Here is a 14,401-nt window from a genome sequence, read left to right as displayed (position 1 = left end):
AAAGGCTCAATGAGGTAAAAATGAACTCGAGACTGCAGGCTATGGGCTTGACAGAATTACTGGAACAGGTTAGTATTTCTGTTCATGAGTCTACCATATAGAAAACATTGACAAAGCAGGGTATACTTGGTAGGACACAGAAGAAGAAGATGCTGCTCTTCAAATAAGCATTGCTCCACACCTGTCATTTGCTAAAGACCACCTTAACACTCCATAACACAATTGGGAAAATGTTTTTTGGACTGAAGAAAATAAGGTTGAATTGTTTGGGAAGAATATTCAGCAGTAGAACATTAAAACATTGTCCCAGAATTGAAGTATGGTAGATGAAGCATCATGATGCGGGGCCGCTTTGTTGCCTTGGGACCTGGACAGGTTGCCATTAAAGATTGCAAAATGAATTCCTAAGTTTTTAAAGACAGCCTAAAAGAGAAATGTCAAGGAGGCTGCCTGCTGACTAAAGCTCAGTAGAAGTTGGGTAAAGTAGCAGGACAATCACACTAAACACTGAAGTACATTTACTACAGAATAGCTTAAAAAAAAAAAAAAGAAAAGAAACCTTTTGGGAGCGGCCCAGTCAGATCCCAGACCTTAACCCAACAGAAATGCTTTGGAATGACATCAAGAGACCCATTCACACCAGAGTTCCTAAGAAAATGACTGAGCTGAAGCAGTTCTGTACCAGAAGAATGTTTCAAAATTCCACATGGGTGTTGTGCAGGTCTGATCCTCAGCTGGCAGCAGGGTTTACTTGAAGTTATTGCTCTCAAACGAGGTTCAACCAGTTCTTAAATCGAAGGGTTCATTTACTTTTCTCTACAGCACACTGTAAATGTTTGATGGGGTGTTTAATAAACACAATGATTACAATTATTTGTGTGTTATGAGTGTAAGCATATTGTGTTTGTCTATTCTTGTGACTTGATGAATATCAGATCACACTTTATGACAAGTTAATAAAGAAAAGTCAGGTCATTCCCAAGGCGTTCCTTTCTTTTTCTTACCACTGTAGGTACCCAGATACCTCATGATCCTACATTTGGGGTAAGTGAGTACAGGTACTAGATGGATGTATGCATGGCACGAGTGTGAAGTGACCATGGAAATATGAGACAAGATACATTTAAATTAATTGTATTTAACAATTCTAAAGTTAAACTATTTGACTGAACTTCCAGCTACCGTACTTTTGAGTTCATTATGTGTGAAAAAATAAGATAAGCCTAGAATCAATTCTTAATAATAGCTGGTAAATATATTCTTGTTATAGTGCTGCGTCTCATAGCTTGTTTTACACCATGTGCACCAAAAACATGCTTAAGGTTGTCTGAGAAAAGAGCAACTGTTTCCAGGGGCACACAGACAATGGCCAGTGACCACAGCGGGGAGCCTACAGCTGATAGATTTCCAACTGTCCTGACAATCAGCCCTCAGGAGCCCCCCAGTGAATCGTTCCCACAAGGTCAGCGGTTTCACAGATGCACACACACACACACACACACCTAACCAGTCCTGATGGCAGTGATGACTTAAAGTGGCCAGAAAGATCCCCAGGCTTGTTAGCTGCAAACCTACTGCAGTTTAAATGAATTCTTCTTCTTAAATGTTTGACATCAATTCTAAAAAAACAAACACTTAGTACAAAACGATATCTTGAAATTTTAAAAGCTAGCTGTAGTATTTTAGCTAGTGCTTCTTCGTTCCAGTAAGAATATAAATTTACAGAATTCTACAAACATTCTATTATATTTTTTTAACCACTTTAATTTTTAAAAATAAAAAAAATAAACTAGTAGTTTCCAGTAAAACAGAAAATCTATAGTTATTGGACTAACTTGTTATTAATCTTTAAATTGTGAAGGGTCTGTTTTATTGGAAAAAATGATGAAAAGACAGAAAAGAAAAAAAAATCCCAGTACTTTTTAAATAAGCAGCTTTGTGAAGAGAAGATACATGAAACAGCAAAGAAATACAAATGCCTACATCTTACACAGTATTACAAACACTTTAAGTGAAAAGGATTATAAAAGGTTACAATAAAAGTTAACCTTTTTGAGAAAAATATTAATTACTGATAGACAATATCTGAAAAACAGTTTGTGATATAAGCCCTGCTGCACGCTATGCCCAAGGTGCAGACAAACTCACCAGTAATTTCTCAGTTGCTTATTGACCAACACAGTATAGTGCTTGTCTGCACTAAAATCCATCCATCCATCCATTTTCCAACCCGCTGAATCCGAACACAGGGGTCTGCTGGAGCCAATCCCAGCCAACACAGGGCACAAGGCAGGAACCAATCCCGGGCAGGGTGCCAACCCACCGCAGGACACACACAAACACACCCACACACCAAACACACACTAGGGCAAATTTAGAATGACCAATCCACCTAACCTGCATGTCTTTGGACTGTGGGAGGAAACCGGAGCGCCCGGAGAAAACCCACGCAGACACGGGAGAACATGCAAACTCCACGCAGGGAGGACCCGGGAAGCGAACCCGGGTCTCCTAACTACGAGGCAGCAGCGCTATCACTGCGCCACTGTGCCGCCCTGCACTAAAATCCTCCAGGAAAAAAAAAAAAAATATATATATATATATATATATATATATATATATATATATATATATATATATATATATATATATATATATACTAATAAAAGGCAAAGCCCTCACTCACTCACTCACTCACTCACTCACTCACTCACTGACTCATCACTAATTCTACAACTTCCTGTGTAGGTAGAAGGCTGAAGTTTGGCAGGCTCATTCCATACAGCTTACTTACAAAAGTTAGGCAGGTTTCATTTTGAAATTCTACGCGTAATGGTCATAACTGGAACCTATTTTTTCGTCCATATACTATAATAGACTTCTGCTTGATGCCCGTGGGAGGCGTAACTTAGTTTAGTTCCTGCCCATATAAAGCCGTCCGTCAGCGGCAATCCAATAGAAACACTGCCGCTAAATATTCACGGGTGAAGGACTGTGCTTATGCAGAGGAAGATGAGATGGTCAGGGTGGTGTTTGACACAAACTCAGCGAAACTGTGAGAGAAACTTTTAAGTGCCGGGTCTTAGCTAACATTAAATACAGCCGTGGACATCGCACGAGATGGCACCAGCACAGCTGGGAACCTTCGATGCATGTACACCGAGCGGCTCACGTGAACTGATGCAGTGCACAGACAAAAAGCAACAGTTCCAAAGAGTGCTGAAACAAAACCGAATTACACAATTGAGAAGGCAGCAAAAAAATATGAAGCGTGTGATACATACAAGCATATTCATAAGTAAGTAATATGTCACACAGAAGTTTCATCACATAAGAAAAGCAAAAATAAAAGAAGGTATCTTCATTGGATCACAAATCCAGAAGCTTTCCAATGACATAAACTTTAAATCCAAACAGTGTTAAGTTGAAAAAAAAGAACATGGGAGGCTTCTGATGAGTGTGACACAATTTTCTTGTGAATACAAAGGAGGAAATGGAGAGATGTTACAATGGAAAGTGGAGTGAGTCTCTGTTAGTGGACATCTGCTGATAATTCCACTGGGAAACACCTTCTGAGGATTATAAGAGGAAAAAAAACTTCCAAGTAATAATTATATTTGAAACATTTAAAAGTGTAATTTGTAATTTTTTCCCTCCAGTCTAAATAATTAACAAAAAAAATGCATAATGTTTCTCTAAAATAATGTGTTTTTATTTAAAACCTTCATCTCTCAAAAACTAAATGGATTAGAGCTATTTAATTGCCAGATTTAAATTCAGGATCCTCAAACCTATAAGGAACAGCTAAAAATTTCTGTCAGGCACAAAAACACATTTTTTCTTTTTTTGATCAGGGTATTCAATAGGCCACACTAATATCTTGATTCTAGAAATGAAAAATACTGAAAAATGTCTATTGTTATAATCCACATTGTTTCTTTTTGGAAACATTCAGTATTCCATCCAATACATTTATTTAAGCTGATTCCAAGCTTTCAGTATGAAACCTACAGAGTTAACAATTTACAACTTTGTATTAATTTTAAAAAGGTTTACTTTTGTATTAGGTTTTGGCTATGGCACATTTTCTCAGAAAGGGATTCCTGCCTACAGTAACAGAATGAAGTAAGAGATCTCACCCCAAGCACACCCAGAGTCTAAAAGCTGACTTTGTTTGGTGAAAATAGTTTATATTTGAAAAATCATGCAACATTTTGACTTTGGAATTTCTTAAATGTGACTGCTAAATTACTTTGGTAGCAATTATAATCTCACAAAGAAAACAACAAAAATCAAGAAACTCCTTTTAGTCTTGGTTCTTGAAAAAGCAAATTCTAAACTAAAATGTATGTAGCATTAGTTAGAAGATAAGTGCTTTCAAGGACATATACTAGAAGTTGTGTATTGGATTTTGGATTTTGACATTTAAGACAAATGCAGTAAATTTGGGTAGACTGGAATTAAAACTGAAAATAAATACTACAATTGGACAAATGCCTTTGAAAAGAAAGAAAGAAATGAGAAAAGAGACAAACGAGGTGGAAGCTTAATATTGTGACCTTTCCAAATTACTCTCACCAATCAGTAATTGTAATGTTTTCAACAGAAAGCTTGAGGGACCTAACCTTCTCTGCACTGTTGGACTCTCTGAGCAAAAAAGAGAAATGACCTGAGACAGTTAGGGCATGTCCTCCTCAAAGATAATTCCTTGGCATTTGAAAAATAAAATCCAATTATGATCACTAAGATTTAATTGCAGCTTTTGACACTGCTGACCACAGCGTTCCATTATGTAGACTTAAGAACCTCCCCGGACTATCAGATGCTGTTTTTACATGGTAGAGTCGATTTTTATTAAATTGTTTTAGACGTAGAGAAATGTGATGTTGGCACTTCATCATTCTGAAGTCAGATATGCAAGGACTGATATGGCCTCCTCTGTATTCATTACTAGCAGCCAATATCACACAAAAACACTCAGGTCTATTATCAGTCAAAGCAATTTTAGCTTCCTGAGTTGTTTGATTTGTTGTTTTGAAGAATTAGTATGTGATTAATAATGGTTAGAACTTAAACAAAAAGTACTGTGAAACTGTCAACATTATTCTCAGGGGGTTCCATGAATCTCAAAAAAATGTAAATGTTGTCTTTGACAACAATTTTCTTTTGATTAATACTCACACTACAGGAGTATCTAACCCTTTCTTGCTAAAACATATAGAAAATGTAAAGAAATTTGTCACTTTTCAGGATACTAAAAATTATTATTGACTACTACAACAAACTGTTGACAGGCTCTTCCAGTTGTTGGATTTCTACCCCGCAGTTAACATGAACTAGGAAGTACAACAATAAAGATTCTTAATTATCTCACTGCCTCACCATTTTTAAAATCCGTTTCCTATCATACAATATTTTTTTAAATATATGTATTTTTGTGTTCTAAATTCATTAAAATTTAGGCCACATTAGCTGCGGATTCAAAGACATGTAGAGGCAAATAAAGAAGCTGAAAAAGGAGAACATGTAATCCTTTCCTCTTTCATGCCTTACATCCAAATTCAAAAACTTGGGGGAGATATAATAGTACTTTGCATTCAATTTTTCAAAATTTTATTGGTTTTTGGTGTGTATTTTGTCTGTTTCTACTCTCATCCAAAATTGAAAGACATCTGAAAGTATTCAAAGAAACTAGAAATAGTCTGTAAGAATACATTTCCGCACCTAAACCCCAAACTGGTCTACTTCTGCTTACCTCTCCATTCTTGCAAACCTAGAATAATTAAAACCATCTCACTATAAATATCTGCTGCAATATTTTGTGTACTCGTTTCTTCAGTTTACGTCTTGGTGTTTGCAATGTTCCCAAGGTTCTTTAATAGTTTCCACTAAATATCCAAAGATGCCTGTTGGTGCGAATTAGAAGCTATTTTAGCTCAATTGTAGCATATCTTATGGTTGTTATAATTGAAGTTTCTTTGAATAATTTCATTGCATATAATTTGTACCAAATGATATTTAGAGATATTTAATTAATTTAAGACATTACGTACACTCAAAATGACTGACATACTGGTGAATATTAAAGGTACAAAGAGGGGACATACACAGTAGTGATAGCGCATAGTGAAAATCTCTCCCCAATGAGATGGGCACTTCACTTTTAGACATTCTAATCCTAATTCCACTAGACAGATCTAACAACAAACAGGCACACACACACACACACGATATGTTTAACAGACAGGGATTAACAACACCCCCCCACCAACCCCCTTTCATGTTTGGTCGAGTCAAAGCTTTTCCTGCTAAACCATCCCCGATGCCTTCTGCTTGTCCCTCTGTGCATTGTAAAAGATTAGTACCAAAAATGTATACATTTACATAAACGTCACACTACTCCAAAGGCATTGTGAAATAATAATAATAATAATAATAATAATACAAACCTACAATTCCTCAATTAAAGCTAAAGCCTCTGATAGGATGCCATTGTTATTAAATTGCTATAGCAATGTCTGGGCAGAAACTGACTGAGACAGCCTCTCCTAACTGAGTCACCTGGACGTTTTCAATAAGTGCACTCCATGAGCTCATTGTAGACCTATCAGAAAGTCTTGTGAAGCAGAATCTTGTAATCTTGAAATTAAAAATTGTTCTAGACTAGATGGTAGCTGCAAAGAGAAAATATTTAATACAAAGTATAGGAAGTGGATATTGGGTTACAAAGCAATCCGATATTGAAAATGGTTATATTTGTACAATGATTTATTCATAGTACTGAGTGAAAATGAAAACTGCACTCTAAAGCCAAATTCACACACACATAAAAAGAAAGGCTCAGCAATAAAAACAATAAGCATAGTACATGAACTGTGGCTATGGAAAACTTAAACTTGCCTGGTTAGAAATGGAACAGGAGCATTAGTACTAAGAGAAAACTAACTACCATATACAGTATACTTGCGGATAAGTTCTCCCGCAGATAAGTCGGGGTTGATTTTACCGTATAATTTCCGTTATTTTATAGTGTCGATCGTATAAGTCGAATGCGGAAAACTCATGCTATTAATCCAAGATATTACGATATGCTAACGCCCACCTGAGATAGTAACCAGTAACCACACAGCCTTTTAATCTTCAATTTAATGTGCCTACGTGACCACACGGTAGTACCCAAACTATTCCGAAGCGACGTTTGCACTGTTTAGTGTTTTTTGTATCTCACACCCTCATACACCTTTATCGTAAGAGCATCCCTTATCTACAATGGAGTGTTCGATTAGAAGAAAATATTAAGCTGGTTTTAAATTAAAAGTCGTTGAAGTGGCAAAAGAAATTGGTAATTGTGCTGCTGCAACAAGATTTGATGCATCTGAGAAACTGGTTTGAGATTGGAGAAGGCAAGAAGATGTAAAAAAAAAAAAAATGAAGTGTCGCATTTTTGAACAGGCATATAAGTCGGGGTCTGATTTTATGATTGATTTGTTGGGTTTCAAGACCAACTTATACACGAGTATATATGGTATATAGAAGATTCATTCATTTTTTTTTTTTCTGTGAACAAGAGGGGCAAATAACAATGACGCAGAGCTGCATATCCACCTTAATAAAATGATAAGTGTCTGTCTGTGTATCCATCCAGTTGCTATGTCTCTGTCATTCCAAAAGATGGTTCATTAACTACATATTAGCAATAAAATGCATTGCATTTGTCATTCCAATAGGTGGCACATCACAAACATTACCACTACGTTCAAATTCCATACTAAATGGCAAGTAACAAAGACATATACATTGCATTGTACACTGCAAATATTAACACTGAGGCATACATTGATTATTTAAATTGTAACCCATCTTAGACTGATGTCATGGCTAGTCAGAGCATATTAATCTAACATTAATAATAATGGAGCACAGATAACTTTACAGTGGAAAGGTTTTACATCTAATTAAAAAAAATGTGGAAATATTTCAGCAGTGAGGGCCTTCAGCATCATTTATAAGGGATCAGACCAGAGTGCTAAGTATGATGTATGTCTGGGAAAATAGCACTTTAAACTAAATAGCTTTTGACGTGACATGTAATGGCATCAAGCAGCCTGAAACAGAATGGAATATTTGTTTGTCTTTTCATATATAGTAATTTGGAAAAATATTTATTTCAACTGTACTGAAAAGTATATACTACTGATGTGATCATAAAAGTATCTGCTTCACAGTACATAATCCAGCAGTAATGGGTGAAGTTTTAGAACGCAAGTTTGTCTATGCTAATCATCTCTGACAGATAATAAAATCAACAGGCCAGACCATCTGCATGGCAGTATGCACATCAATGTGCTCATCTGTACTTAAACATTAGCATTTTAAGGATTAGTACAATTTCCAATTTTTGCAAATGTTAGCATCTTCAGCTTGCATATTCTTAAGTCCAAGAATATGCAAGCACCAATAAGTACTGATAAGATAATGTGATATTATTCATTAAAAACTTTTAGAAAACTGAAAGGGGAAAATATTAAGTACAAAATTGATGACATTATATAATAAAATCACTATATATTGTGTGCATCTGTTACCTTTGTGTTTACATTTTCTGTTGTAGTTTTGTTTCTTTGGGATTTTGTTAAGGAAAATCAGCATACAGTATAAAAAAATACACATAAATGAGTGCCCAGAAAATTAAAAATTGGTAAGTCTGAATTGGTAGCTTTCTACACTATTCTAAGAAATATTTGTCTTTGGAGAAAATGCAGTAATATTGAAACATATTGCACAGATACTAATACTAATCAAATGTTTGGCTACACCCAGAAATTTTCATGCTTTTCAGAGAAATTAATATATTTTTTATCTATTAATTTGATTTAAAAATACAGCCAAGTATAGTAATTCTAAATGCTACCACTGCTTAAATGACAGATTTTAATTTTTTATTTATTATTCATATATGCCTGCAAAGCTCAATTTTTCATTGGCCATTCCTTCAATGTCTTAATACTAAACTCCCTCAGCTTATCTTTAGTTAGTCATATTTAAATGTTAATTGGTTATTAAACAAAATTAGAAACCTTTTAATCTGTCCACTTGGGTCGCATGGTGCTAGCTTTTGTAAAGATCAGTTCTGGGTTCAAAAATTGAGAAAATGAAAAAAAAAAAAAACATATCAGTCTATTGCTGGAGTCCCCAACTCCGGTCCTGGAGGGCTGCAGTGGTTGCAGGTTTTCATTCTAACCATTTTCTTAATTAGTGACGCGTTTTTGCTGCTAATACATCTTCTTTTGAATTCATCTTATTTGAATTGCTCTTGAAGACTCAGACCCAAAAATTGTTTCTTTTTCCTAAACTGGCAACCAAACAATAATGAGATACAAAATGAAGCGAAACATGATGAGCAAACTGTGACCATCATACAATATCTGAAAATAAAAAGGGTGGAGGTCTCCGGAATGTTGATTTGCTCAGGTCCCCAAAACATTTTAACATTGCTTTTAGAAAAGTAAAGAAATAATCAATAATTTCTGAAACATCTGCTATTGCACAATTAGAGCAGCAACAAGCCTTGGAATAAAAGAGCGGGTTTAATTAACAACAAGACTCTGCACCTAATGAAGCAACTAGTTGGAGTGAAATTGGATGGAGTTTGAGTCACTGATTTAGTTGGTCTTCTGTTGGCTCACTTACTTCACATTTCATTTCATGAAACAATTCAGAGGAATGATGAAGAAATTCTGGGAAACAAATCTTTAATAAACTTGTCAATTAAAATGAATTCAAAAGAAGTTAGCAGTAAAAACGGGTCACTAATTAAGAAAAGGGTTAGAATGAAAACCTGCAGCCACTGTGGACCTCCAGGGCTGGAGTCTGAATTCCCTGGTCTGTCATTTTATACAGAATGAAGGTTATTCCTTGTGAATCCAGAACAAACCTTTTCCTTTTTGTAAGTATCTCAAGATTGATAATGAGTACCTGAGCAAACCTCCTTATATAGTGGGTTCACTGTGAAGCCTCCTGCATATCCTACATGTGTAGAATAAACACCTGGGGTCTTCCAGAAACGTCGCTCTGCTCCCCAAAAGCAGCCCATTCCTAAAACAACAAACAAGGGAAATACAAAGTAAGCTAACCAATCAACAAACCAATATGAATTTGAATCTAGAAAACTTCTTAATAATCTAAATTCCAAATAAATATACAGCACTCTGTGAACCCCCCAGAAAAAATGAAGGTAATCAGCACTGCTATATTGAATTGAAAAATAATTTACAAAAATAAAAAAGGAAAAAAGACAAAAGGCAGTCAGTGAAAATGTTTTGCCCTCAGGCGAAGTCTACAGTATTTCTCTGGGGTCAGCAATAGTTGAATTTGTTTATACAAATGATGGAGAAGAATTTTGGAATAAGGGTACTTAGTGAGAAGTCAAGCAAAATGACACCTTTTATTGGCTAAAATAATTACAATATGCAAGCGAGAATGCCTGAAAAAGGGGTCTGAGTTACCTTGAAAATGTGCATATTGTAATCTTTTTAGTTAGATAATAAAAGGGGTCATTTTGCTTGACTTCTCACTACATCCATAATGGCTAACCTGGCACAACACCCTAGTATGATAAAGGGTACTAGAATTTGTCTTCTATAAAAGTATGGAGTTCAATTCGTATCAGAAATTGGACACAGGAAGCAGCTGTCATAATCCAGGGTCAAGAAAATAAAATTCTAAGCTATGTCCTAAGAGAAGAAGCACATAAATGAGAGATGATAATACTGAGGTCACATAATAGAGGTTACAGGACCTTTTTTGCCAATCCAAATATGCATAAATAAAATGGGCCATGCAAGCACTGAGGAGCACTTGAGGAGGCACATTTAGTAATCCCCTGAATTCTAACATTGTCTGATATGATCAGCAGGGGGCATTACCAAACTCCAAACGCAAACACACAGCAATTAAGTCCTCAGTAAAAATTTTAAGGTTAATTATTAACAAATACATTACAAAAGGCTTCTTTAACAATATTCTACCACCAAATGTTGATTCTTTCTCTTCTCCCTCTCTTCTTTCTCCACCACTCCTCCCAGAGTGTTGCCCATCTCCTATTCCTGGCTCCGACTCTCCTGGATGTGGCACAGAGCCTCTTTTTATCTTAGACCTGGGAGTACTTCCAGTGCTAGGGCAAAGCCCGATGGAAGTACTTCTGAGTCAATCAGATGTCTTACAAAGTAGGGACTACTAATCCCAATAGCTTCTCTCAACCAGGCTGTCCCACGGAACTACACCTCCCATAATCAGTGCCAGTGCTAGGTTATTTTGTTCCCTAGGCCAAGCTTATTAATGCATCAACCGACTGGATTTTGTGTCCCCTTATGATCTGCGCCCTAGGCGAATTAGGAATTAAGTATTCGCCTTAATGGTGGTGCCGGCCCTGCCCATAATGCCTTGTGGGTATCCATGTGGGAATCCTAGCCTGAGTGTACTGCTATCTATTGTATTGGGGAGCCACTGCTCTGTATATAATGTCTCCCCCTGTTTCTCAGTTATACTGGCCTTCCGACCAGGCAATGGAACGCATTCTGTCCTGGTTGTGAAGCCAGCCCATGCTGGAAGTTTTGATATTTTCCTTTTCTTAAGTTGTTGTTCTGCACAAGTGCAAGAACATCTATGTCTAAACGAAGAACGGTTGTACTCATTACCATAAAATGTAGGTGACACAACACTGGTATATTCATTTAGGTTGTCTCACCAATGTCACAATAGAAGCATGTGGAGATCCTACATAGTAGGCATTGCTACGGGAAGTGAAAATACAATTCAATCAGCATCACACAGAGTTGTAGCTCATATACCATATCTAATGATACAGGTATGACCTACAGTGACAGCGGAAAAAGGTTGTTAGAGACAATGATACCCTTTAATGTGTTTAACTCTTTGAGGGCTGAATATTTTTTCCATACAGAAATCAACATAAGATTTCTGTTGCTGCACACTGTGGCCACATCTTCGCCAGAAATGCGCAGCATACAGGCTGTCTATGTGTGGTGGCGGCAGGCACAGTGCATCGCAATATGGTTTGTACTTCTTGTCATTGTAAGTGGCGGTTCTCCCAGACAAACGCTGCCATGTGTGCATTAGCTACACAAACCTGTTCAGGACTATGATCAGTTGATGCTGGTACCTCACATTTGTTTTCGATCACAAGTCAGAGTCCAAAGGAGTAAAAATATGCAAACGTCGTCCACAGCGTATTTTTGATTTATGCATTCGCTTCAATATCTCGCCAGATGTCAATGCCATTTCTGCCACTGTTTACTCCTCGCTGCTTACTTGAGAATGTCGGTCAAATCAATGAAGCTAACTTTCCTTCTAGAAAAGAGTGTCCACCTAAAACATAACGACAGGTTTTGTCACCGTTTACAGTTGATTACCACCATCAAACCCTCCTTTTGACAAAAGTCGACACCCGCCCTGAAAGAGTTAATGTGTTTCAGAGTAACTGGAAACTGCTTTAGAATTAAAGAAGTAAATTAGAAAATAAAAATTCCAGGCAGAAAAGTGGAAAAACACCTCCATAAATTGGGCTGTTACCATGAAAAATATTGCAAGAACAAGATGTTGGAATGGATGCTAAAGCATGTGATGAAGGGACAGGATTCTGTGCTCCGCATGGACCTCTCAATGACTTTTTTTTTTTCTCATGCAACTTATCCTCCACCTCTCTCTTTTCTATGTTTTTTGCTATACCAGCATCAAAATTCACATCAGGTTAAATAATTCTAAGTAACTCTACATGAGTCAAACTCCTCCTTACAAAATAATCACAATCTTTTATGAAATAAATTCTGTTTAGTGTATAAGCCAAAATGTGACTGATTCTACCCATATGCATAACTCATCTCAAAATTAAACCCAAGAGAAATTTAAAAGACAGCCTCCTTCATAACTAAGACGGAGAACTCACTTCTAGCATCTCAGGCAGTCCTAGAGTCACCAGATGTCCAGTCACATATTTCTTGGACAATTGTAGTGTTGAGAATTCATTTATTAAAAATTCTCATTTGTCCCTGTATTTTAAACATGACTCATTTCTCCTTTCATCGACTGAGCAGTACACAAGTTGTTGTAGAAAGAGCACTTTGAAGTGCACATCCTTCAATGCAATAAAAATAACCAGTTACAGTATATTCAAAGCAGTCAACATCAGACCCGTCAGCTATTCTCTATTTATGAAGTGAAGCTTACAAACTGAGAACTGTGTAAATGTGATATCAAGGTGCTTCATTTCGAAACAGCTTAACCTGTCTATATGACTATGCCTTTTTCCTAGTATAACTAGGAAATAACGAAGAAAGAGATAACAATAAACTTCACAGAGAATTTCAATTTCTGAAAAAAGATGGATTTGGTTCTGCGAACCACAAACTAATATGCCCAACATGTGGATCCAGAAGTTCTGTTTCCTGTAGAGGTCACAGAGATATAACTCAGTATATCAATAACAAAAAATATAAAGGTGCTGAAAACAATAAGAGTACCAGATAGGCCAGAATTTGAAGGAATTTGTGCAAACTTTGGGCTGTTCTCATATCATTCAGTAGCACCAATAAAATACAATCCGAGTGGCTGTGTGGGGCTTTCTGATTCAATTGAGTTATCGTTTGTGCAACATGCGGCAAAGTGGCTGTAGATAACACAGTAATACTCCTCCATGTAAGTGCAGATGGTGTTGTTTAAAGTACACAAGCAATAAAGTAATAAAATATGAGTCATTTAGAAACTGCATTTGTTTGGCTTTATTCTTCAGATTAGTCGTGTGTTTGAGCAGTGAAAACGTGACCGCGATATCCTCAGTCCCCACTCCCCAATAAACCGTCGCTTTCTCAGAGGGGCCTTTCTAGATTCTTTCAGAATCTGGTTGTTCTACGTTATCTATATGTTCAGAAAAGGCATGTAACAGGCAAATAAAAGAAGCAATAAATATCTGGGAAATATAATTAGAATGAATTTCATGTTTTGTACTTTCTATTATCACTGGGTCTGATCATTTCTGCCAATCACCAGAAACAACCTATATCTTAGCTAAGAGCCATGGTTACTTTGAAAGATGCTTCATGAATCAAAAGATCAAAAGGCTGGAATTTAGATAGATAGATAGATAGATAGATAGATAGATAGATAGATAGATAGATAGATAGATAGATAGATAGATAGATAGATAGATAGATAGATAGATAGATAGAATATAGATAGATAGATAGATAGATAGATAGATAGATAGATAGATAGATAGATAGATAGATAGATAGATAGATAGATAGATAGATAGATAGATAGACAGACAGACAGACAGATAGATAGATAGATAGATAGATAGATAGATAGATAGATAGATAGATAG

General features: G+C 36.3%; 1 protein-coding gene across 3 annotated transcripts in view; it reads right to left on the bottom strand.

The window, feature by feature from the left end:
• LOC120517079 (peptide methionine sulfoxide reductase MsrA-like) overlaps positions 1-14,401 on the bottom strand; it is a 178,140-nt gene that overhangs the window by 75,784 nt on the left and 87,955 nt on the right. For all 3 annotated transcript variants that reach the window (XM_039739166.1, XM_039739168.1, XM_039739167.1), the window contains exon 3: positions 9,976-10,095. In XM_039739166.1, the coding sequence (XP_039595100.1) occupies positions 9,976-10,095 (120 nt within the window). The remainder of the gene's footprint in view (positions 1-9,975; positions 10,096-14,401) is intronic.

The sequence above is a fragment of the Polypterus senegalus genome, chromosome 17 (assembly GCF_016835505.1).
Source record: "Polypterus senegalus isolate Bchr_013 chromosome 17, ASM1683550v1, whole genome shotgun sequence".
NCBI lineage: Eukaryota > Metazoa > Chordata > Cladistia > Polypteriformes > Polypteridae > Polypterus > Polypterus senegalus.
This window is presented reverse-complemented; position numbering and strand designations above follow the sequence as displayed.